The sequence below is a fragment of the Mustela lutreola genome, chromosome 15 (genome assembly GCF_030435805.1).
Source record: "Mustela lutreola isolate mMusLut2 chromosome 15, mMusLut2.pri, whole genome shotgun sequence".
In the NCBI taxonomy this organism is placed as follows: Eukaryota; Metazoa; Chordata; class Mammalia; order Carnivora; family Mustelidae; genus Mustela; species Mustela lutreola.
Window position 1 is genome coordinate 59837744 of NC_081304.1, and position 25126 is coordinate 59862869.

Below are 25126 nucleotides of genomic sequence, written 5' to 3' on the forward strand. Positions count from 1 at the left end.
TGTTGGCCTGGTACCTTGCTTACAGAGTTCCCAGCAGCCTCACCAGGTGAGCAAAGTGTCAACTTCCTGGCAGGTGCAGGAAACATGGGATATTTGGGGGACCTCGTGAAGAGGAATCCGCCCACATCTACGGGTACGGCAAGTCTGATGGCAAGTGCTTGGATAAGCTTCTGGCCTGGGGAGGCTACGAAGAGTTCAATCAAGATTCTTTAGGAAAAGTTCCAGCAAAGCAAATTTTAGATCTATATGGCCAATTACTGTTTTTAGGAGGTTATGCAAATAATTAGGCCAAATTTATTAAAACCAGACTTGTTGGGGTGCCTGGGTGGCTCAGTGGGTTAAGGCTCTGCCTTCAGCTCAGGTCATGATCCCAGGGTCCTGGAATAGAGCCCCCCATCAGGCTCTCTGCTCAGCAGGGAGCCTGCTTCCTCCCTGCATCACCCCCCCTCGTGCCTCCTCTCTGTCTACTTGTGATCTCTGTCAAGTAAATAAATAAATAAAATATTTAAAAAAAAACAAAAATCTAGACTTGTTTTTGAACACAGTAGTCTTGATTTAGCTATCTCTGAAAATAAAGGTGATTTTATTTATCTATTTTTATTTAAAAATTTTTTTTAAAGATTTTATTTATTTATTTGACAGAGATCTCAAGTAAGCAGAGAGGTGGGGAGAGAAAGAGGGGGAAGCAGGCTCCTTGTTGAGCAGGGAACCCAATGGGGGGCTCAATCCCAGGACCCTGGGATCATGACCTGGGCCGAAGCCACTCAGGCGCCCCAATAAAGGTGATTATAGAGAGAAAAATTATGTTTCAGGAACACGCTTTTGCAGGTTAAATTCTAGTTCCTATTGTCTTGGAATGTTTCTTGCTTCCGAAGCTAGACACCGTGAGGTAGACTTCAGAGAAATTGCCCCAGGAGCTCATGTAGGGACAGTCTTCATGCTGGTTATTCTGTGGGGATAACGGGACCCCGTGGCCATATGACTACTTGAACAGCTGGAAAATGGGATGGATTCTCCAACAATTGTATAACTCAAATAGCACCTTGACCAATTCTCTGTGGCCGGGATTGTATGTCATTCCTTGTAAGCTGGAGCACTCCCCACTCTATGGAGTTAACCATGGATTTGTGGACACAAGAGATGACCCCTTATAATTGCATTGGCTGATGCACCTGGGGATGCCCATATCTCCCAGAAAAGTCTTCCCCATCTGCCAGTCATTCCTCATAATTAGGATATTGTTAAGGCTCAACATCAAACAAGAGGGCTTCTTGATGGCTTTATCCGTTTGCCATATCTGTCCTAGGAGTCATCTCTGTCGATGTAAAATTGCAAACAGCAGCCACCTTTAAGAAAACCCATCTTAGAGTCACCCACAAGTTCAAAAGCTTGCCCTCCAAAACCGAATAGTTCTTGCTATTCTGACCTCAGCTCAAGGACAAAGCTATGCTTTATAAAATAGGGTTTTTTTTTAAATTAAAAAACCCTGTGCTTTATATGAGAGTGTTATGTATATACTCCAGATTACCATAGAAGTGAGACAGGTCTCTAACTAACATGAATGTTCCCATTGGCACTTTGCCCATCCCTCTCGTCTGTGTAATTTGGTTAAACTCTCAGAGAAGAAGATTTTGTCAACTATCAGAGGACTCTAGTTGGGCTTCTTTTACTTTTTATTCTTCCAGTCCTACAGTATGTCATATCTCTCGGGCAGACTGTCCCCACCATTACTGACCAGCACAACTAGGACAGTCGGGAACCTGACCCCTCGTTCTCAGGTAGCACACATCCAGTACGTACATCTGGAGATCGAGTACACCTCCAGACTCTTTGCAGGACCCGCAGTCACTTGAACCTGTCTGGATCAGGCCCTGTTAAGTTCTCTGGAACACTCCAACAGCAGTAAAACTTAATGGCTTATCCCCCGGGGTCCATCTTTCCGGAATCGACCCTGCTGGCCGCAGATGGGGATCGCCTGCCCCCCGGCCCCATGAGCCCATTTTGCCCAGAACGTCTCGAGCACTAGGTGGCAGTCGTGTGCTGCGGGTGATGATTGCACAGCCAGAACCTCTTAATTGTACCTTTTAATTTTTAGATAGTAGCAAATAAGCTTACCAATTATAGAAGAGTCACATGACTTTTGGCCCTGCTTACCCTGTGGCCAAAAAGTGTACCTTGTGGAAAAAAAAGTCCACAAAATCAAGTTAAATTTTAAAGCAAGTTGCAGAACAATATTCATACTTCCTCCCTTTCTCCCTCGCTGCCCCTCTCGCTTCCACAAATGTTTCCTGCACGCCCACCACGTGCCCACGCTTTCTAAGTCACTGCAAGTACCGTGGTGGGCGGCCACTCAGGCCTGCAGCTCCCATGGACCTCGTGGTCCCGGCAGGTGGACAGACGCAGAGATTCCACTTTTTTTTTTCTTTTAAAGATTTTATTTATTTATTTGAGAGAGAAGAGAGAGCAAACACAAGCAGGGGGAGTGGCCGGCACAGGGAGAAGGAGAAGCGACTTCCCGCTGAGCAGGGAGCCCGATGCAGGGCTCAATCCCAGGACCTTCTGATCACCATCAGAGCTGAAGGAAGACCCTTCACTGACTGAGCCACCCAGTGCCCCCAAAGAACATCTTTAGATGTGTGCGTGAGTCTTGTTTGGGCAGTGGTTCTCAAAGTGTGGTCTGGACCATGAAATTGAAACTAGTTTCATAATAACATTAAGCTGTTGTTTGCCCTTGTTCATGCTTAGTCTCTCATGAAGGTACAGCATGGCCTCCCCAAGGCGCTGTGACATTGGTGCTGCAGTGGGCCGACTACAGAAGCAGATGTGAGAATGTTTTCTGTTAAGCCAGACCTCAAAGAGATTCACAAAACTGTGACACCATGAGGCTCTTCTCACTCATTGTTTTTGTTTGAAAAAGGTAGAGCTGGTTTCATAAGATGTTACTTATATCAGTGTGACTGGCTTTACTGCTATTCTAAGTGAATTAATAAACATCTTGGATCTTTCTCAGTTTTAATTTCCAATAATGTAAGTAGCAGTAGTTTCTGCACGAACAAAATCTCTTTGGCAGCCTCATTTTTTAAAAAAGATTTTATTTATTTGACAGAGAGAGATCACAAGTATGCGGAGAGGCAGGTGGGGGGCGGGGAGCAGGCTCCCCACTGAGCAGGGAGCCCGATGCAGGGCTCGATCCCAGGATCCTGGGATCATGACCTGAGCTGAAGGCAAAGGCTTTAACCCACTGAGCCCCCCCAGGTGCCCCTCATTTTTAAGAATGTAACAGAGAACTGGGACCAGAGTGTTCCAAAGGCAGCCTTCCTGGGTCTGTATGCACAGGTCGGATTGTCTGGTCCTGTGTGGTGTTTGCATTTTCGCTTTTACTAGTTACTAACCTATTGTTCTCCAAAGAGGCCGAAACTGACCTATTAAAAAAGTAGCTATATAGTTGTGTTTTGGGTTTGGTTACTTGTTTGTTTTTTCCTGGGCAAATCTCAAATTGTGAAGAACTGGGAGATTATTTTAAACTGGGTTAGTGAGGCAACAGAGATTTGAGCTATGAGATATTGATTGGGTATCTTTTCTAAGCAATAGTGGGGAAGGCAAGGGTAAAATTTATTTTTAATGTCCTCAGAGGAAGTTTGTCTTGGGTCACTGAGAATAGCATTGTAGAGCTTTGACATTAAATGTATTGGAAAATTTATTTTTGTTTGGTACGTCATGGGAGGTAGAAGTGTACAAGTTATGCAAATAAGCTTTTTTTTTTTTTTAACCATCAGGGAAATTTCATTTCTTGTAAATACCACCTTCTGCAATTTTTTAAAAAATTTATTTATTTATTTGACACAGAGATCACAACTAGGCAGAGAGGCAGGCGGGGGGGGGGGGGAGGCAGGCTCCCTGCTGAGCTGAGAGCCTGATGCAGAGCTTGATCCCAGGACCCTGAGATCATGACCTGAGTTGAATGAAGGCAGAGGCTTAACTGACTGAGCCACCCAGGCACCCCACCTTCTGCAATTTTTAAAAAGATTTTATTTATTTGAGAGAGAGAGAGAATGAGCAGTAGGGAGGGGCAGAGTGGGAGAGAGAGAGAGAAGAGAGAGAAGCGGACCCCCTACAAATAGAAAGCCCAACTTTGGATTCAGTCCCAGGATCCTGAGATCATGACCTGAGCTGAATGAAGGCAGATGCTTAACTGACTGAGCCACCCAGGTCCCCCTGCAATTTTATTAAAACCAGTCATATTCCATGGATATCCAATCGTAAAACAAACAAACAAATAAATAAATAAATAATGCGGAGGCATCTAATGTTAAAAAAAATAATAATTCAAAGGCTGTTTAGTTCACGGATCACTTAACAAATGACCCAGGTTATTTTAAGTCATTTAATGTTGTTTCCTCATGGTAGAATATTTAAATTGCTCAACTGTGGGTCATCTAAAACTTTAACCACACCAAATTTGGGCAGTAAGATGCGGGTAAATATAAAAAACCAGGTTTTCCAGTGGAAGGATCAAGACGCAGGAGTATCTGTCCTCCTTTTCTTACGCTGTTTTGGCACCTACTGATGGACACATTGTTCTATTAAGGGGAAGTGTGGCGGCCATCATTTGTTACCTGTATTAACGGTGGAGGGCTTCTCCGGGCAGCCCAGGGTCCGTCAGGACAGGCGGGGGGGGGAGGGGGGCTCTTGCACCTGCCTTGGGGGTGGGGCGGGAGGAACAGGGGAGGCGTGGGAACTCCCTCCAACTCAGGACACTCGTCTGAGCTATAACAATGCTGCTGGTGTGACCCGGCCCGTGGGGGCAGATGGAAATGTGTTCTCCTCTGCCGGGAGGCTCTGCAGACGGCGCGGGCTGAGTGAGGGAACCGTCGTCAGCGGGGTAAGCTGTTATCTGTGGCACCAGCAGCCACAGTCCCAGCAGTCCCGTTGCTAAGGTGCTCGATCCAGGCGCGGACAGGCCGCCCTGCAGAATTCTGCTTGGAGGGTCCTTTTTAAGCGGATGCCAAGTCGGACCTGCTGGTCTTAGCCCCTTGGATTATCCGCTTTGACTCGCTGTGCGCAGTAAAGGACTTCGAAGTCGTCTGTGTGCTTGTTGGCGCCTTCACGTGAGGACTGCCCTCCTGGCGCTCCCTCCGTGCAGACACAGAGTAGGTGGTGTGGACAGAGTGCATCATCCGAGCTGGGGCACCTGCGGGAGCGGAGAGGGTGCCGTCATCCCACGGACACATCACGGAAAGCCCAACCTGTCCCGGGCAAGCCGGAATCGCCCTGAGACCTGACCGTCGCCCTGAGACCTGACCGTCACCCTGGAGGGGCCCAGCGTGTCACGGGAAGGAGAGCGGAGCATCCACAGGTCGGAGTAGCTGTGGCCGGCGACACGCACAGACAGGTGCTGAGGAGGGGGTGCCCCTGCCCCGTGGGGACAGCCGCCCAGAGACAGCGCCGCTCCGCCGTGGGGGCTAATCGCTAGTACAAGTGCGTCAGGTGCGGAGGCAGGAGAAGGACGGTCCCAGCGCGCGGAAGGAAGACGCAAAGGCTCGGCTCCACCGTGACGCTGGCCGGGAGCGGGGGCGGCGCACAGAGGGGGCTATAGGCTGTTTCCCGTGGTCGGACTGGGCCGCAGTGGCCGAGGTCGGGGGCGGGGGGAGGGCGCAGTTTGGCTCTCTTGGTGGCACAAGAGAGTCAGCGACGGGTTGTAAGCCTTGACCGATCAAACTGATTCTGTAGAGAGCTCACGCGGACAGCACGCGGGAGATGGGGGTTGGGGGGTGAGGACGGTCAAGGGGCTCCTGCGTCAGGCCAGGTGAAGGGAAGGCTGAGGGGAGGCAGCGAGCGTGCGGGGCCTTCCGTGGCGGCGCCAAAAGCCTGTGAGGGACACGGCGAGCTCCCGCCCCGTCAAGGCCCGGCCGCGCGCTGGAGCTGGGACAGTGCGCGCGGGTCGGGCTCTCCCTTCTTCCAGACGCTGGTCCTCCCTGCTGGGTCCCGCCGTGCGGCCCGGACCCCGCTCTGGGCCGAGAGCCCCGTCCGGGCCCCCCAGCATCCGCCCACTGGCCGCCACGCAGGTAGGCAGGAGCTCTGCTGGGACGGGATGCGGCGCAAGCCCGAGCCCTGAGCAGAAGTGGAGGGGACCCCACGCACACGCCCCCCCTAAGACGGCGGGAGCTGGTGAGAATCCCGGGTGTCCGCTGCAAAGAGCAGACCGCGTACTTCGGAGGCAAAGAGGAGGCCTCGGGCCTGGCGGCGTGGCTCCCGCCCCCCAAAGACCCTGCTCCGACCCTGGTCCCGCCGCTCTGGAGAGGGCCACGGCGAGGCAGAAAGGGTCGCCTTCAGTCCGGAGATGACCTGCGGCGAGCCTGAGACGTTTGCTGAGAATATAGACGGAGTGATTTGGACCGGGAAAGGGGGACCGTCTCCTTCCTTCCTTCCCCTATCCCCTCCCATTTCCTCTTGCTGGGAAGTGGGGAGCAGGTGGGCTGGAACCGGCGCTACAGGCCCAGATCCCCACCCCCGCCCCGCCTGCACTTGGGGTAACCTCAAGCTGAAAGTGCGGGTTCTCCAGCTGCCTTGGCTTCGGGTGCCTTTCAAGGTCACCCGCAAACACCCGTACACCTTCCCCTAAATACCGCGGAGTGCATAACAGCTCAAGATTTGTTGGCAGTTTTCCTTTTGAGGTAAAATGTACTTGGGTTGAGGGGCACCTGGGTGGCTCAGTCGGTTAGGTGTCAGCCTCCTGATTGCGGCTTAGCTTGTGATCTCAGGGTCTTGGGATCCAGCCCTATAGTTGGCTCTGCGCTCAGTCAGGGAGTCTGCTTGGGATTCTCTCTCCATCTGCGCACTGCCCCCACACACTGTCATTCTACATAAATAAAATTTTTAAAAAAGTTCTTGGGTTGAAATGCAGAAATCTGAAGTGTGCATTTCCTGAGCTTTCACAAATGCACACGGGCGTGTAATGCACGCCTGCACGACCTTCTGTTGCCTGAGCATGGCGGGAGCAGGTAATGCCTGGGGTTGCACCCCAGACGGCAGGGGAGAACTAGCCCATTGGAGTGGGTATGGAGGAGCAGGGAGGGTGAGGAGGGAGAGGAGGCGGAGGGTCAGGTCTTCCCAGACCGCATCCCACCAGCTGCCAGCTCCCAGACATGGTTATATTGTAGGGTGGAAACCTCAGAACTCCGACACAGAGTAGCACTCCTGTTCTGCTAGGGTTGTCACTGTTACAATTCCCATCTGACCTGTAGCCCTCTGTGTTCATGTGTGGAAACCCCTAAGGAGAAGAAAGGTGAACGGGGGTATCTAGACGCCAGGCCTTGGCCTGAACCCCCAACACCTTTGACAGGGTTCCGGAAACAAGTGCAGATAGTGAACAGTGGTATTTGTGAAAGTGAGCTGACCCAGGGAGGTTGCCTAGCCAGCCGCTCTTGTCTCCTTTTTCCTTGTTAGCAAAGCCCACCTCCAGTGAGAAGGGCTGAAAATGCCCCATGCTCACTCCCCAGCCTTCCCCACAACTGGGAGCGTGTACCCATGCAGGCCAACAACACATCAGGGAAAGTCACTGGTGCTTCTAGGTAAGATGTTCTCTGTCCCCAAAAGAGCCACATGGGAGGAAATGCCCTATTCTTCCCTAGTTGAAATGTTATGATGTGGGGATGTGATGCTTGGAGCTGTGGCAGCTGCATTGCCACCATGAGTTGTAAAACCAAGAGAATCAAAGAAAAATCAGCCTCTGTTCCTGAATCTTGGAGCTGCTGAATCCTGGAATGTTTACCTGTAGACTTGTCATGGGAGGCCATATAGTCTCCATTGTTGGACAGTCTGTTCCTCGCAGTCTAAAGCATATTAACTGATAACACATGATTTGTAAAAAAATTTTACTGGCAATACCAGAGCATTTCCTGAAAACAATTGTATTTGTATTATAAAGATCAGACTTAAGTGTTTTAAAGAAAATTATAATCAACTGATTTGTGGTAGGAGTAAATCACCAGTTCTCAGAAGAGTTCAGATGACAGAACAGGAATTGTTTCCAAATGACGGTCTTCAATATTTGTAGGAATTTCAACATCATCATAGTCACCTTCGGATTACATAGGCTCGGTGTAGAAACTGTCTTCTTAGTTGTACCTTTATCTGTGAGTGTGTAGCTGGTGGCTGACGTGGGGTGTCCTAGGGGACTAGAACAGACAAAAAGGCCTTGAAAGATTTTGATATATATAATGTTATCATCCAAATTGGGAAAAACTTTTCTTTTTTTAACCAAGCTGGTAAAAACGTGGCTTTACTGCAGGTACCCAGGGTAGAATCTCAACCACAGTGTGCCTGCTTGGGGAAAAACTGCTTCTTTGCTTTTGTCCAACTGGTTGGTAGATTTTCTAGGAAGGTTCAACATCCAGTAAATTTTTATTAAGGGCCTACTGTGTGCCAGAGTTTGTGCTAGATACTGGGCCGCGAGCCAGGCACGCTCCACCCCCAGAGGAGCCCCGGATTAGGAAAAAGAACAGAGAAGGAAGCAGGCCATCGTAATGCAGAGACGGATGTATTCCCACGGGCCATCTTTGTTCATTCATTCATTCAACTGATCATTCTTTCGCCGTGTTTGTTGTGTATCCACAAAGTTCCCAGGCACTGTGCTAGGGACGGAGAAAACACAAATACCACAGAAAACACTGGGGGGAAAGACACCGTCCCTGTCCCCACGTTCCCATCACTTTAGTGGGGGAGGAAGACAGGTAAACAGGACATCCCCGGGTGCTAATGCTATGGGAGGAGATCATCGAAGAGGGCACCAGGTTCAGGTTTGGGGTGGTGACATAGGAGGGATGAGAAGGTGGGGAAGAATGTTCTAGACGGGAGGGGCGTTACTGTGCATAGCCGTAGGGGCGAGAGAGACCCCAGACCAGGTCATTTCAAGTGACTGGAGTAAAAATTTTGTCAGAATGGAAGTTGCAAGGGAGCGGGGAGGGGAAGTTTGCAGGAGAGACCCGGGGACTGGATCCTGACACGTGTTGTATTAAGGAGTTCGGGGGTTTCTGAGGGTCATGGATGAAGAAGAGGCTTAAGCAAGAGAATGGAGGGGTCAGATGTTCCCCTTGAGAAAGCCGCTAGCTGTCGCATAGAAAGGGGAGCGGAGGGTGAGACGTGAGTGGCAGGAGAGGCTGCCTGACCAGGGCCGGGGCACGGAGGTGCAGTCACAGAGCAGGGACACGGGAAGGAGGAGGACCCCGCACACTGTTCCGGTTTCTGACTCCAGGGACTGAAAAGGTAGCAGAGCGCAGGGAGTCTGGGATTGGGGTAGGGGAGTGTTCCTTTTGGGGTTTGTGGAGCTTGAGGGCCCTGTTCGGGGGGGTCCTGTGCATGTCCTGAGGGCAGCCGGGCTGGGACTGAGGAGTGGGTTCAGCTGGAGCCTGTGGACCGCCGTGGGGGTTTCGGGGGGATGAGGTAGGCACGGGGAAGAACCTGGGGGCGGGGGGGCGGGCCGGCTGGAGGAGAACCGGAGATGGGGCCATCCCAGAAACCGAGGAGGAGGTCATTCCTCTCTGGTATTTGCTTCTAACTTTCGTCATCGATGTGGCCGGTTTACGGACCATTCTTAAGAGAGAGGCATGCACGCGGAACATGTCCGTCCTGTGGCTTACTCGTTTTATTTCCCTGTAACTTGGGGAGTGAGGCCTCTCTGGCTCCTGGGGCTCCAGGGGTCCATCAGGCCACAGTGAGAGGACCGTATGGCCCACGAGAAGGCGGTGGTCACAAAGGAAGTCTGCTGGGAATCTAGAAAGACAGAAGCTGGAGGAAGCCCCCGTCCCCACTGGTCCCGCAGTGGCAGAGGAGGATGCTTGAACACAGCTTGAGCACGCAGTGTCCGGTCTGGAGGAGGAGCTCAGTCCAAGGGTCACTAGGCCTTTGGGAGCTCTGTGGCGCTCTCCCTGAGAGCCTGCTCTGCGGGATGCCCTGGGGATCGCTTAGAAATCAGGTCTCCAGTATGCTTAGGACGCGCCAATCTGAGGGCTCAGCTGATCAATGCTGAGGAATGGACAAGGTTCCAGAGCCTCCAGGCTGCCTCAGGCCTCGGGGTTGGGGGCACTTCCATGGCAGGACCCCAGCCCCTTCCATGCATCTGACCCCAGAGCCTCCAAGCGGTGCAGCGCAGCCTCCCAGATGCGCTCGGGCACAGCGATCTCGGTGCTGTTTGTGCAGAACGTGACGGAAGGAACTCTCTTCTTGAACCTGCTACGTAATTGTCCCTTTCTTGCCTCTTGTCCATGACTTTCCTGGGGGAAGCCTCCTTTCCTGTAGCTCCCCAGGACACGTATCTCACATGGCCCTGCTGCGTGTATGTGCTTTGACCCAGAGGGTGACCCGTTTCTGTCCTTGTTGATTGCCACGATGCCGCTAGGAGGCGCAGGAAAAAAATCAGGGAGAACCTGAATCTGGCGTCCGTCCGGCTAATGCCACGGACAAGCTGTGGGGCTTGGGGGTGTATAGTGGGGACGGCTCCCAAGAACAAAATGCACTGCTCGGTCTTGAGGAAGCTGCAAGGTGTGATGCGGCTACTTGCACACGCTGCAAGCGATCAGCTGGAACGGCCGCCCACAGCCCTCTGGGTGCAGGGTGGGGTGTGGGGGAAGGAGGGTGGGGAGTGAGGAGGGGGGTGGGGCCCCTGGGGCCGCGCTGGGGATGGGAGCCTGGAGGCTCAGCAGCCCAACACCCAGATTTGGCATCACTTTGAGCAAACAAGAGAAGAGGAGGGGAAGAGTGTTTCTCACGACCGGACCCAGAGGTCCTCCCAGGGAGGTTCAAGGTTCAAGGCCTGAGCTTTTGGAATCTCCAGGGCAGAGCTCAGCTCCTGTTCCTCTGGATGCTGGTGCTTCTGGCTCTAAACCACAAGCTCTGCCCTCTAGAGCTCCAGGACATGACCCCGGACTCTCGGGACCCTGCTCTCTGTTGGGATTCATCTGTTCTCAGTGGGTTGAAAAAGCTGTGCGAATCCTCTTCAACTTGCCGGCAGAGAAGGGCCAGGGGTCTCAGAAACGCTGCTTTTCCATATGTATGGGGATTTCAACATCATCGTAATCATCCAGGGGCTCGATGTAGCTCGGGATGGACATGGTCTTCTTCTCTCTAAGTTTGTTGACCCGCGAGTACGTAGCTGGTGGCTCACTTGGGGTCTCCTGTGGGACTAGAACGCACAACAAGGTCCTTACAGGCAAAGCTGTGGTGTGTTTTTACGTTTTTGATGAAGTGACTCAGCACGATTTTCATGGGTTTGGGTAATCTTCCCACGGTCTGGCGGAGCAGACCCCCATCTCTTATGGGGGAAACTGAGGCACAGACATGACACGGCCTCAGGATCCCCCAAGCGGGTTGATGGCAGATGTCGGTCTGACACCGTGGCTCCCGTGTCCCTCTGCCTGCTCCCCCACTCCCGTCATGGGAACCAGGAAAGAGAAGTGTAGACAAGCTGACCTAAGCCGGTACTCAAATGAGTAGAATTGTGTGATACCCTCATTCTCGTAGGGAAGTGATACAAACCACGTTTCCTTTTTGGCACATCCCTCCCAGGGACCTACAGTGTTTTCCAGAACTTCCCCTAATTGCTCAGGCAGGAATCTCTGTTCAGAAGGAAGGACGGGGCCAGTGGTGTTTGCAGAACGGGGGTTTAGGGAATGGGTACGGAGCAAAGAAGCACCAAGGCAGGCAGGGAAAGGACAATGCACGAGCCAGGTAGGCCTCGGATGATACGGGAATATTCTCGACCACAATCTCTTCCTTCCTACGTGCACCTGAGAGGGGACCAGCCCTCATTTCTTGCCGGGCTCTGCGGTCAGATCCCCAGTTCATCCCCAGGCTCCAGCCGTCCCTCGCTGTGTCGCCATGGGCGAGGCCCTGCACGTCTCTGTGCCTCCGTGTCCTCATCCATCAAAGGGGAATAAGGATGTATGTGCCTCGCACTGTTGTTGGGGGCGTCATGTGAGATGGTGCCCGCAGAGTGCCTCCCAGGGGGCCTGCCCCGCCAGGCTGCTCAGTAAATATGGGCTAATCTTATGATGTACTCATTCAGTCGAGACGGTCCTATGCTCTCCTAAGCCCCAGGCCCTGGTCTTGGTGGTGGGTCCCCGGTGGTGAGCCAGACAGAAACGTTCCCATTTCCTCGACTTTGTGTTCCAAGGGTGGGCAGAAGCAAACGAACAGCAACAAAGTAAGACAACTTTGGGTAATTGGCCCGCATTTCATGGAGAGAATTACGAGGTTCATTTTAGAGAGGGTGGACAGGAGGGGCCTCTTTGAGGTGCTGACCTTTTTTTTTTTTTTTTTAAAGATTTTATTATTTGAGAGAGAGAGAGAAAAAGGGGGGGGGAGAAGGAGGGGGAGACTCCACACTAAGCAGGGAGCCTGACGTGGGGCTCGATCCCAGGACCCTGAGATCAGGACCTGAGCTGAAACCAAGAGTTGGATGCTTAACTGACCAAGCCCCCCAGGCGCCCCGAGGGGCTGACATGTGGGCTGACCTCGAAGGGTGAAGTAAGGCCACTACTTAAGCAGCTTAAGGAAGAACATTCCAGTCTAGGGAACGAGGCAGAGTGTTTCTGATGGGAAGTGTGGGAGGCCCAGTGACACCCCAGGTTTCTTTTCACTCATGCTCCAAACCAGGATTTGAATGTAAGTTTGCAGGCTGAATGCCAGGAGCGTTGCTACTCAGTCTGCTCCCTTTTTAACTTCTTTGTCCCTTTCAGAAGGATGGTACCATCTGCAGATGCTAGTGGTATGGACTGGTTTTGTGTCCCCACAAAATTCCTATGTTGAAGGCCTAAGCCTAAGCGAGGTTGTGTTCGGGATGGAGCCGCTAAGGGGGTAATTAACGCTAAATGAGGTCATAAGGATAGGGTCCTGATGGCGTAGGCTTATGTCCTATAAGAAGAGACACCAGAGTGCCCTCTCTCTCCCCTACCCCATCACTCCCGACCAAATTGACTGACACCTTGGTCCTGACCTTCTAGCCTCCGGGACCGTGAGAAGATACATTTCAGTTGTTTAAGCCACCTAGTCTACGGTATTTCATGCGGGCAGCCCGAGCTCAAACACTGAGATAAATGTGTTACCCTACCCTGAATGAAACTGTTGTCAGCGACAGACACTTACACGTGTGTTCCGGGAAAAGCACCCCCCTGGGCGGCAGAGGGGGTAACTGAACCGACGGCTCGTTAAGAACATTCCTGGAGACAGAGGGAGAGAGAGGAGTAAGGCTGTGCTTTTGACCGTCCTGGCTCAGCCGACTGGAAGGAAAACATCACAGAAAAAGGGCAGGGTTGAACATCCAAGCCCTGGTTCCTGAAGGCGGGAGGCATCGCCTTCTCTAGGTTTTCGCCCTGGGAGCAGCCGGACTTAGCACGGAGCTTGCCTTCCGGGGTTCTCCTGTTTTAGGAAGGGGACGTGAGCGCCAAACCCTTGTGTTCCTAAAGCCGACTTTATCCACCCCGCTGAGATGGTCGCACGCGCTCACCGGAAACACGGACCGGAATGTTCCTCACGGCACCGCGCACCACCGCCCCGGACTGGACACCACCCAGATGCGCATGAGCTGGAGAGCAGGTCAGTCCCGCATGGTCCCCCCCACGGTGGGACGCTCCACAGGAGTGAGGGTGAACCGCCTGCGGAGCGGGCCGTGCAGGCGCAGTGGACCATCAGGGTGCCCTGGCGGAGTAGCGCAGGTGCAGGGGCGGGCGGGAGCGGGAGCCCTCTGAACCGAGAAACGGAGGATTGCCTCTTACTTACTCGTACATCTTCTCTTCATCTCTTTGCTTGTCTTCCCGGGGCGTGGCAACCTCCCACTTCTTGCCTAAGGAGTCAGATAAGCACGTCCACGTAGGAAGAAAGCAGGAGGGGGGGGGCTCTGTGGTTCAGAAGTCCGCGGACACCAGCTGTGTTCAGGGCATGGGGGGAAGAACCACCGAGCAGACACGGACTCGGGGACAGGGAGCAGGTGAGCGGAGGACACGGGCGTCGCCACGGGCCTTCTGCCCGCTGAGCCTTTCGCTAATCCTCGAGGGTTAATACCGTGGGTCGAGATAAAAGAGAACAGATGAGGTTTTTGTTCAGGGTCATGCTTTTGTGCGTATCTAAAAAGGAAACCGTTTAAGAGGCAAACGGACAGAGGAGTATAGGAGCCAGAACATGCTTTGTACTTAAAAAATTAATTACGGGGGGGAAAAAAAAAGAATGACAGGCTCTCTGCTCAGCAGGGGGTCTGCTCCCGGCCCAGTGTCCGCCTTGCTCCAGCTCTCTCAAAGAAAGAAAGAAAGAAAGAAAGAAAGAATCTTTTAAAAACCTGTGTGTGGGGGCAGGTGCCTGGGTGGCTCAGTCAGTTAAGTGTCTGCCTTCAGCTCAGGTCATGATCTGAGGGTCCTGGGATGGAGCCCTGCACGGGGCTCCTTGCTCAGTGGGGAGCCTGCTTCTGCCTCTCCCTCTGCCCCTCTCCCTGCTTGCACATGTACACTCTCTTTCTCTCTCTTTAATAAGTAGATTCTTTAAATCAAGGGGTAGAAGGGAAGGAACACCGCACAGGAAGCCCAGTGGACCCGAGTTCTGGTCCCAACTCTGCCACCAACTCCTATGAGGCCTCAGCCAAGGCTTTGCCTCTCTCTGAACCTTAACTGTCTTATCTCCAAAAACAGATGGAGGAGAATGACAAGGTCTCACTCCTTGTGCAGCTCTGACCTTTCAGGAGAGACGGGATCCCCGAGGGTTCCCCGTCCGGGCTGTGCGCCCCCGGGGAGAGGGCCGCACCGCTCAGTGAACTTACTACCATCCTTAGGTCATGGGGGTAGGGGATATGGTCTCAAGAACACACACCATCGGATCAGGGATTTCACGTTTGGGGAGATGAACAGCAAAGTGGAAACCCACTTGTAGACAATCTAAAGTTGGCGTAAGGCCTCCGGGAAGCTGCTCGTGTGTGTTCTGAAGAGGCCAAGGCAGCTGTCATACTAGAGAATTCAGAGGACGACCTTAGAGAGGGCAGTCGTGGAGGCCAATGTGTCCATTGTGGACTGAGCAGAGGGGGAATCTGAGACCCAGAGAATCATGAAGCTTCATCCAAAATTCAGCCGATACAGGCCCGGAATGAATCTTCCTGCCCTAAAGGAAGCCTGGCACACGGGGGGAGCCGCCCAGCCTCCCCGCCCTCCCTGCCCAGGTGCAACTGCCCTTACCCTGCCTGAGCAGCTGCCGACAGGCACAATACAGGATGAGGCCCAGGCCTGAGGAGACGAGGATGATGGCCACAGCTAGAATGATCCAGAAATTGTCCCTCCACCAGTCCATTGCAGTGGGGCCCTGGGGAGAGGAGACAGAGGAAGGAGGGGTGATTAGGGGCATCGGGCAGGGAAGGGGGGCCGCCACCTGGCCACGGGGGAGCCTCTGCTTACAGGTCAGGCTGGTGCTGGCTCAGGCACACCCTGCCCACCAGCAGCGGGGAGACCCTGGAGCCTGGGCTGGTCCCCCTGTGCAGCATGGGAGCGGCGCCGGCCAGCGCTTCCCAGGGTAGTCGTGTGCGCTGCAGACAAGACACGCGCCTGGGGGCTTCCTCGCTGCTCTTTCCTTGATTGTCGAACACGCAAGGGAGGGGCGGTGCCACCAAATGCAGTTGCTTTTATATCAAAGGGGCAAGAGACTTAATTCCTATTTTTTTTTCTTGGAGGTGAGGGTTAGGAAAATACTTCGGTGGCTCTCCTGGAACGAGGGGAAGGGGGAAGGTAAAAATGCAAGGCAAACTGAGTTAGTCCACCAGGAAAAAGGAACAGGAATTTGGGGGCTGCAAGCTGGCCAGGTCGAGCAGGTCGTAAACATTCTTATCGCATGCGAGGGGCCCGAGGCGCCGGTGGCGGTGCTGGGCCTTTCCTGGTCCACAGGTGTATCCCATCAACTGCTGCACCTTTTCAGCGTAGACAGTGCGATAAGCCAGTTACCCCCCAGTTATACCCTGGGCAGGGCAGGGGGTGGGGAAGGAGAGAGGGAAACAGGAAGAGAGCGGAAAGTTCGAGGATTGTTAGAAAGTCCCCGTGGCCGGGGCCGGCCACAGTTTCGCAGGATGGAGATGACTAACATTCAGCTAGGAGTGGTTGTGCCGCAATCTGTGTTACATCAAGGCTGCAGTGAAATTGCACAATAAAAGCTTGTTCGAATGGAGCCTGGGGAGTCCTGATATGTGTGCCCTAATTTTCCAAGCGGGGACACATGTGCCACGGTGGGGAGCGGGCTGTGGGCCGGACTCATGCGGGAAGGCAGGGAGCTCTTGGGTGAGGAGCAGCGCCCCCTCCCATCTAGGGCACGGGCACTCTGCCTGCTCATTTGGCTTTTCAAAAAAAAAAAAGATCCCTGAGGCCTGGCATATCCCAGGTATGTGAGAATCCACTTCCCGAGTCATCGTTTAGCCGATGAAGGCTCACCCATGCAGCCCACGCAGAGCCATTTCCGATTCAAGCCTTTGAGAGTGATACTGGCCGTAGAAGCAGGGAGCCAGGCAGGGAACACAGGCACCATGAGGCTGTGGCTGCTCAGGCCATTTTTCCCGCAAAGACCTCTGACGTGGCCTCCTGTGTACACGCGTGTGTGTGTCACCAGCCCAGCGATTTCATTTATGACGTTGTTCCGTTATAATTTGGGTTTTCAGTTCCAAGGTTTGTTTCTTCCGTGAGGGCGCGGCTCGATCAAACAGGATAGTTTCTGGCTATTCACAGAGTTCTGCGTAGCGAAACGAGTTGTGTGCTCCTAGTAGTCCCACAGGCACGTCATGCCGCAGCTTTTCTGCTCAACGTTTTGCTCAGCATTACGTGTCTGTCGTTGATCCGTGGTGGCGGGTGTGCTGGGGACTGACTCCGCCGAGAGTGAAGTGTCCGCTAGCCAGGTCGCCCCACCCCCAGGCGTGCACTCAGCAGAGGTTTGGGGGTAAGTCGCCTTTTCAGGATGCACAGAAGAAAGCAATAGAGGAAGGAGAACCAAGGGAAAAAGGAAAAGCACGGGGACTGGGAACTTGGCTTTCAGGAGAGCCCTGGGAAATTTGGTTTTGCAGGGCCCATTGAGGTCACGGGGCACTGGACTTAGGAGAATCCCATACATCAGAGTGTGGGCTCTTCGTTTAATAAACCTAATTGGAACCTCACCTTCTTTAGCTCTGCGGAGTAGAGGGATGGATGGATGGATGGATGGACAGATGGACACACAGAATTTTCTTCCTTCCATTTTCTTATACTCAAATATGTATCTCCTGGTTCTTTGTCTAATTTGTCTCTCATATTTTCTATCTTTTTTTTTTTTTTGCTTTAATCTTCTGAAGGACTTCAGAAGGACTTCTCTAAATCTGAAGGACTTCTCCAAAAGGCAATATAAACATACTCTTTAAGGCTACAGAAGTGAACACCAGGGCATACGAATTCAGAACTATTGCATCTGAGAAGCAAAAACAAATAGACAAACAAAAAAAGGTTGACCTGAGGAGCGCGAGCCGGCGAAAGGTGGAGGACGGGAGGCGGGGCCGCAACTTCCCACTGTAAACCCTCCGAATTACTTGATTTTTAAAAAAAAAATTATGTGTATTTACAGGGATCCTGGCTGGCTCAGTCAGTTAAGCATCTGACTGGATCTCAGCTCAGATCTTAATCTCAGGGCTGGGAGTTCAAGCCCCGTGTTGGGCCCCATGCTGGGCGTGGAGCCTACTTAACACAAAACATCCCCCCCCCCCCCACCACGGCGACGAAAAGCTACTGCTCAGATTTCAAGATCAAAGCAAAGCATTGTCCTCCGTGTCCGGGGGAGGAAAGAGGAAGAGGGCGATGTCAGCCAAGTGGAACATGGGACACTTCTGAGAACCTCACAGTGACGGGTACCGCGCAGTTCTGTTTTTACACATGGAGCGGCTCTGACTGGCCAGCAGACGCTTCGAGGGTGTCCTGGGCGCCCGAGGCCTGCAGGGGCTTTCCGCTCTCCCCTCCCTTCATCCTTGCGCCACACACTTCCCGGGACCGGGCGTGGAGGTTGAGGGGATGGGGCTTGCCCAAGGTCCCCCGGCAGGGAGGAGACGGGATGCTTTCTGTCTAGCCCCCAGGCCGCCTGCTGCGGATGTCGGTCACCATGGCCCCCGCCATCGGGGACAGGCTGCGTGGGGCTCAGGGTGTCTTGCTTGCAGGAGCGCAGCGACGGTGGTGAGGTGGTGGGAGCCACGGATGAACGGTCGGGACCCTTAGGGAAAGCCCCAAGTCCCTGCGTTCCAGGGCCAGAGAACCAGCTCCTCCCCGTGGAGTGGCAAAGGCGCCTTCTCAACAGAAGTGGGATGAGGAGACGAGCTGGGGAGAGGCAGCGGGGTGAGGAGGGTGCTGCGGGACCACGTCCTGGCCCTGCCCGTTGTCCTCTGGGCTCCCGGCTAGTTTGGTGCCCTGGGTGCTGCCAGAGAGGGGACCTGGACTCTGGGGAGTGGCGGCGGGGAGGACAGCCATTGGGGGGCCTGTGTGGGCCGTGTGGAAGCTGGTCCCCCGGTCGGCCGGCCTGGGGGTAGAGAAGACCGTGGGAGTCCGGCCGCAAGGGGCAGGGAGGCGTTTGTGGGACTGGTTGCTGGCAGGCCACAGACACGGCCGAGTCTCTCGACGGGCCCCAAGGGACCCCAGAGGCGACTGCAGGAATGGCCACGGGTGGGGGACTGTCTGTCTGTCTGTCCTCCTCAGTGCGATACCAGGGAAGTAGTGCAGGGTGGGCTGCAGGGGGGCTGAGGTGGCTCCCTCCCGGTCCCCCCCTACTGGGGCAAAGTCAGGGCCTTTGAGCCAAAGACAGTACTGCAGGTCACAGTTCCCTCCTGGAGGCTCCACGGAAGAGCCGTTTCCCTGTTCTGTTCGGCTTCAAGAGGCCACTCACGTTCCTGCCCGCGACGACCCAGCACGATCTCCCATCTCCCCAGCTGCCAGTCAGCGACCCTGATTCCACCTATGCCCTCTGTCCCCCTTTGTCCTGGGACCCCGCACCGGCCCACGCTGGGGCAGGCGGGCTCCGCGCACCAGGCACTGGGATCCGAGCTCCATGAGATGAGACGCTCGCTAAGGGGCCTTCATGCGCTTACGCATTCAACATCCTGTATTTTGCTGCCCGGGAGTCAGGAGGAAAAGGGGGAAAACGGGACAGACGGTCTGCAGTTGACAGAATTCCGCCGCGTGGTGCCTGGCGTGGCTGGCCTCGTTAGGAGTCCTGGGATGGACGTGGCTCTCTTTCTGGGAGGTGTCTGTCGCATGGGAGGGAACATTTTTGTTTTCAAGAGTCTGAGGACATAGGAAGGTTCTCAAGGTAGGACAGGAGCTCACAGGGAACACAGGGCCCCACTAGCCAGAGCCGGGGGCCCACGGTCCAGTGAAGACCAGTACAGACCAGAAGAGGAGCGAACACGGGCCCAGGTCAGCAGTCCAGGGGCTGCAGGGAGCACATAGGGCCTGAGCCCACAGGTGCAGGCCTGGGGGTCCCAGCTGCTGGGAGGTCGGGAGCTGCAGGCCTGACCTCAGGTCCTGTCACCTGGGGGAGCGTTTGGTGGCCCCCACATGGAGGAAGGAAGGGAAGGGGAACAGTGGGAGCGCTCCTCGGAAATCAGTTACAGAGTGGCTTGGAGGCATCAGGCCCTCGAGGACTATGGAAGTTCCCTACCCTCACCCTGCGCGAACCTTGGAACCACCCAGGGAGCTTGAACAGCTGCTTGTCTCTGAGACTCTGATTTAATGGATCTGGGGTGGGGGCCTGGCCGCTGGGGTTTGTTTATGGTCTTAATAAAATTGTCCAGATGGGTAATAGGAGGCTGAGGTGGAGAACCAGGGATGGACATGTCGTCTCTGAACCCTTATTATAACCTCCTTGCTGAGGACGTGGTTCTCACCCTGAACAGAGCTCAGAGAGGTTAAGCGATTTGCTAAAGGCCGCACAGCTAGGGATTGACTAAGCTAAGCTTTCAGCTTGGTGCCATGGGCTGCCCGAGTCCCCGCCGCATTAACTCTGCCAGGCTGACGTCAAGCCGCTGAGTGTTTTTCCCTTTGTAACAGAACTGAAAGCAGAACCCTTATTCTGGGTTCTGGCAAGGTCTCAGTCCTTAGCTGTGTCTTGCGCATAATAGGAACCGCAGTATGAAAATGCGTCCCAGAAAAGTAACAGGCGCCGCACACTAAGGCCCCATGGGTTCCAAGCGTTCTACACGCCCCATCCCACAACGCGGCTTGTGGTTTTGAGCCCATTTTACAGATGAAGCAGTGGAGGCTTAGATCTCAGCAGTTAGTGGAAGAATCAGGAGTCAAACCCTGGTCTTTCAGACCCCAGTGCCCTCGCCTGTGACCACTGAATGCAGGCTTTGGGAGGTATATGAAAATGCAGGTGCCAGGGGCTCCAGCCCCTTCCCCACAGCCAGCTCAGCTCTGATGGGTGGGTCCAGTGTGGGACTCGGGGATCCACATTTTTAGCAAGCAGTGTAGGGGGCTCAGCCCCAAGGGGGGAACATGCATGGGGCTAGTCAGTAGAGCCCGCGGCAGGGACAGGCAAGCACACTGGAGGCTGGTCCCCCTGCCCTGCCATCCACCCCTGCCATCAGAGGCAGCAGCAGCAGCAGTGGGGCGGAAAACAAGCCGCTGGAAAGGACCCCTCGAAACAAATACCTTTCCAGTTTGCTTGTCACAATGCCTGAAATTCCACAAGTCACACGAAAGTCACTGCAAAGTTCCAGGCTCCCTCCCTCCCCACTTCCTCTCTATCCAAACTCACTTGCCCGGGAGTGCCAGACTCTGAGGAAGAGAAACTGATTTTTACTAGGGTGTGAATGACTTCCTTGGCCCCTCGGGCCACTGGATTCCTTCTCTGGATTCCCTAGGGCACTGGCAAGAGCAGGGGCATCCTAGGATCTCCGCCAAAGTCCCCAGAGGGTCTAAGTGAATGCCTCTGATAGTGACCCCACCCTTCTCCCCTTCAGAGTGTTGAAGACCCAGAAGGCCAGAGAAGGTCGGACACTGAGGTGGAGGAAAGACAGCTGGTTTAGAACAGGAGCGGCTTCCATGTGTCTGCAGCGAGAAGGTGCCAGGGCAGAAGACAGGAGTGAAATAGAAGAGACACCTTCCTGGCCAGAAAGAAGGATGGGCTTTTAAAAAGGGAACAAGGATGGAGAGAGGGCGTGCCAGGATCTGGGGCAGGAAGTGGGGAGCCCACACCTCCCTTCATTCAGTCTGAAGTAGGAGACAGTCTGAGAGTGCTGGCCAGGGCGGGTGGGAGGGAGAACCGCACGGTCATTGCTGGGAGGAATGAGTTCTTCCTACAGCTGGGCCCGTGTGTGCTGCCTCTCACACGGCCTTGGGGCCTACTGGTCATGTCTCCCCTTACCACTGTGTCCAGGGCCTAGACGTCACCTGAGCCCCGTGGGTGCTCCCTACATATGGATCAGGGAATCCAGGAAGGAATGAGACACTGGCCTGTCCCCTGACCTGCGGCTGGATGTCCTCTCTGGGGACGGGGTCGGGGGGTGCAGGTGGCAGCTCAGATCCCATGTTGCCCTCCCGGCCCCACCACCTCCCTCTCCCCCTGCCTCGGGGGCTTCCGGCATTAAGCCGCGGGCTGGCAAACAGAAGCCCATGGGATGCTCTGGTCTCTCAGCCTCGCGCCAGCAGCCCCCGCACAGCACACAGCCTCCCGGGGAGCCCGCCAGCCGCCACAGCGAGTGGGTGGTCGGGGCAGGAGGGCAGCTGAGCGCAGTCACCGGCCCAGCCCAGGCTCTCACTTCCCCAAAAGGCATTTCTGAGGAGTCAGGGGACAGAACTCATACCGTGCCCTCCCCGGGAATTCCAGAAACCGTGGGTTTATTCAGCACTTGTTTTTTTTTTTTAAAACAAAACAAAACAAAACCAAAACCCCGAAAAAACAAAAAGCAGCCCAGTCCTGCCGTGGGGGAAGACCCGGGCCCATGTGCACACAGGAGATGTTTCTCGATGAACTGCCCTTCCCACCCATGGTGCATCCAGTGCGCTCCCGCTCCAGCTCCCCGAGCTCGGGAGTAAGGTACCGAGCGAGCGAGAGTCCTGTTTCTTTCAGGACTCGATGGTGGGGCAATTCCTGGATATAAAAACTTGAGTTTTTCTCAAGAAGAATGAATGACCTCAAGTAGCCGTGAGCCCCACAGGGTGCGGAGAGGACGTGCGTGTGGCAGCAGGGACTGGGGTTCCAGCTGGAGCTGGAAGAGGCCTCCAGCGTCTCAGTGCCAGGAGGCCACCTGCAAAGAGCTCGGCGGAAAGATGGGGCCCCTGTTCCTCACGAGCCCTCTGCCCTTGGGGCCTGGGATGCAAATCCCCTTATCTGAGGCCTGCCCTGCCCGGGAAGGCAGCCCCTGGGCCCACGAGGCCGCTGGGCACCTGCTGGGTCTCAATGACTCCGTGTGGAAAGAAGAACATAAAAGGTCATTGATAAATGCGATATGGGTTACTTGTGGGAAAGATCCTTCGGGTGTACTGGGTTAAGCTAAATGTATTATTAAAATTAGTTTCAGCTTCTTTTTCCCCCTCTTTTAATCCACCCCCCCATTGACATTCTTCCCTCTCGGCCCCTGCTCCCATGCAGACCCTCAGGACGGCCTGGCTGGCTCCGCCAGTGGAGCACACGACTCTCGATTTTGTGGGGGAGGCCATGAGTCAGGTGTCGAGATGACTTAAATAAATACATAAACTTAAAAATCATTTCTGGGTGGGGAAGCATGTGGTAATCCACAGCCATATCCTCCGATCACGCAGCAGCATTTCTAGAAACAACCCGAGAGGAAGCCCGAAGGAAGTTCAAGTCAGAGGCCGAACCCGTAGACCTCAGCGGGCGGAAGCAGGGAGGCACCCCGCGGGCGGCGTGGGACGGCCAGGGAGACAGTCGCACGGGGCCACCCGATGGGTCGCGTGGGGCAGTCGCAAGGTGAAAACACTGAAAAGACCCAGGAGCCTGGCGGGAGCCCCGGGCCCAGGGAAAGCAGAGTGGGGGGCCCGTGCCCCCGTGGCAGTCGCTTCTCCCCGTGTTCCCCGCGTCTGTGGCCAGGGCCCGCTGCGAGAAAGCCCAGAACACGGACCTTTCACCAAGCAAGGGCAGGAGAGCCTCCCCTCTCGCTCTGCCGCCAGCCTTGCCGTGAAGCAGGAACTGAACACATGGTCAGGACGGTGGGTACCCCATCTAAAAAGGGCTTCTGCTCACCCCTCCCCAACAGGTGGCTCCTGCGGTGTTTCCGTGGCGTTGGGTGTGATGTATCTGCCTGGGCCAGAGCCCTCCAGACCTTCAGATGACTCGGGCTTCCTGCTCCGTTATCCCAGGAGTTCTGCAACCCAGAGGTCCCTCCTTGGATCTGACCAGGTTGTCTCGCGCTGTTGCCGGTTTTCTTACGTGTTTGGCTCTGCGCGTGAGCAGGACATCTAGAGCCCTGTCCCTGGGGGACCGTCTGGCAACAATGTTGGTGCCATCAGTGGGGTGGGGGGTGCCTGGGGACGCCTGCGCCTGGTGACAGCCAGCGAGGCCTGTGTGTCCTCTCTAGAGCGCATGGAATCAAAATAAGACAATGGTAACTTTCAAAATATTGACACGTGAGGGAAAACTAGAGGGCCAGCACCACACTCCCTACCGTGGTGGTTGCGAGGTTGTGCAATGTGGGGTCATTCTTTTCCCGTGTTTCTCGGAAGTTCTCATTTTCGTCTATCCTAAGAAATACCGAGTGGCGCCCCAGGTCCTGTCTTCACCAGGCTCCACAGTCCCACTTTCAAGCTCCCTGGGCGGGCCCCACGTTGGCCGCCCAGGGCCAGGAAAGGGGGTGTCTCTCCGGACAAGTGATGCGTGACCGGGTGGGACGGGAGACACGGGGCCAGGCCCTCTCCATGGTGATTTCCCTGGGGCAGCGGCAGGTGGCCGGGTGGGAATCTGACCCCAGCCCAGCACCGCACAGCTTGACCCCGAGGCCACGGGAACACAGGATGCCTTATTGGTCCTTACGCCGCAGACACACACACACAAAGACGCCCAGGCGGGTGGTGGCTAGGTGCCAGAGACCCCAGGCTGCAGTCCGAGGTTGCCATGGTCACTGCCTTGCCCCCTCACCCCCAGCACGGACCCCCTAGGGTGCTCCCAGCTATCAGATCCCCACACTCCTCATCAGAGTCCGGAGAGGCTAACCAGCTCTCTACAGCAGACTCGGCTCACCGCCTGTCATGAGGTCAGTTCAACCCGCCGGCAGACTGCGGGGGAACGGAAGCCCAGAGGGGAGCCGTGATTCTGAGTTCAGCCAGCCAGCGAGAGGCAGACTGGACTCGCTAAGGCTACCCAGGGATTGGGCTACACCCCCCAGGGGGCCAAAGCCCAGATGCCTACCTGGGTTGCAAGGGTGTCCATCTGTGTGTGGCTGAGGGGACTGCGGGAGCCCGACTGCGGTGGCTCCGACGCAGCTGGTAGGAGACTTTCCTCGCCCACAGGCCTCCCGCCCACCCCAGAGCAGTGAGCCTCAGCCAGACCACACTTCCCCTTCCTGCTCAGCCCTCGGGCGGGGGAGGGCCATGCGCCCCAGGCAGCCTCGTCCTTCTTCCAGGGAAGTTGGGTCTGGAGGCTCCCAGGAGCCAGGATCTCCTCCTGCAAGGCCCTGCATAGGACCATCCCAGCGGTAGGGGTCAGGCCTAGGGACAGGCTCGGCAGGGGGGACCAGGTGGCCGAATGGTCCCTGCAGATGAGTGTGGGTGAGCATTCCTGGCTGTGGCAGCCAGCCCAGGGCTCCAAGAGTGAGGCTGTTGGCTCCCACCCAGAGGCAGCCCCTGGAGGGACCCGGGCTCTGGTGGGACAAACACAGCGCGCCCATGGAGACCTGCTGGGGGACACCCAGGCCCAGCTAGGGGCTGCCTAGCCAGCTTTTGCTGTGAGGCTGCTCCGGGACATGGCCTCGTGGATTGTCCTGGTAGAGGCTCGTGTCCACCTGCACAGCTGACAGTCCCCAGCAGCGCCCATGGCCAGTTACAGCGGGGCCGGCACTGGGAAGCCAAATAACCATTTTGAGGACTTTACATGAGCATCCTGGGGGTAAAAGTAGGCACACAGCGTGCACCGTGTCTGCTGGGGGAAAAGGGTA

At 55.1% G+C, this 25126-nt stretch overlaps 2 protein-coding genes across 7 annotated transcripts in view; one reads left to right on the forward strand and one right to left on the reverse strand.

Moving 5' to 3' along the window:
- RABEP1 (rabaptin, RAB GTPase binding effector protein 1) overlaps positions 1–25126 on the forward strand; it is a 182330-nt gene that overhangs the window by 32384 nt on the left and 124820 nt on the right. For 2 of the 4 annotated variants that reach the window (XM_059148978.1, XM_059148977.1), the window contains one exon: positions 23234–23376. In XM_059148978.1, the coding sequence (XP_059004961.1) occupies positions 23269–23376 (108 nt within the window). In that variant the 5' untranslated portion in view covers positions 23234–23268. Of the gene's footprint in view, positions 1–13422; positions 13591–23233; positions 23377–25126 lie in introns of all 4 variants that reach the window. The other 2 variants (XM_059148980.1, XM_059148976.1) reach the window with 2 other exon arrangements.
- On the reverse strand, positions 7858–24519 carry SCIMP (SLP adaptor and CSK interacting membrane protein). Of its 3 annotated transcripts, none has more exons than XM_059149003.1 (6): positions 24382–24491; positions 17160–17445; positions 15210–15333; positions 13774–13837; positions 13141–13214; positions 7858–8177 (listed from the first exon to the last, which is right to left on the reverse strand). In XM_059149003.1, exons 2-6 carry the CDS (start codon positions 17289–17291, stop codon positions 8170–8172), a joined length of 402 nt encoding a protein of 133 aa, XP_059004986.1. In that variant the 5' UTR covers positions 17292–17445; positions 24382–24491; the 3' UTR covers positions 7858–8169. The 3 variants fall into 3 exon arrangements, with proteins under 3 accessions (XP_059004986.1, XP_059004984.1, XP_059004985.1); XM_059149001.1 differs by having other exon boundaries at positions 7858–11179; XM_059149002.1 differs by lacking the exon at positions 17160–17445 and having other exon boundaries at positions 7858–11179; positions 24382–24519.

Excerpts from the sequence above, each read along its gene's own strand:
- SCIMP (XM_059149001.1), bottom strand. The coding sequence starts at position 17,291 with ATGAGAGACAAATTAGACAAAGAACCAGGAGATACATATTTGAGTATA. Across the intron at positions 13,838-15,209 it reads TCGGCAGCTGCTCAGGCAGG|GCAAGAAGTGGGAGGTTGCC; the intron begins GTAAGGGCAGTT and ends CTGACTCCTTAG. Across the intron at positions 11,180-13,140 it reads GCTTTTCCCGGAACACACGT|TCCCACAGGAGACCCCAAGT; the intron begins GTAAGTGTCTGT and ends TGTGCGTTCTAG.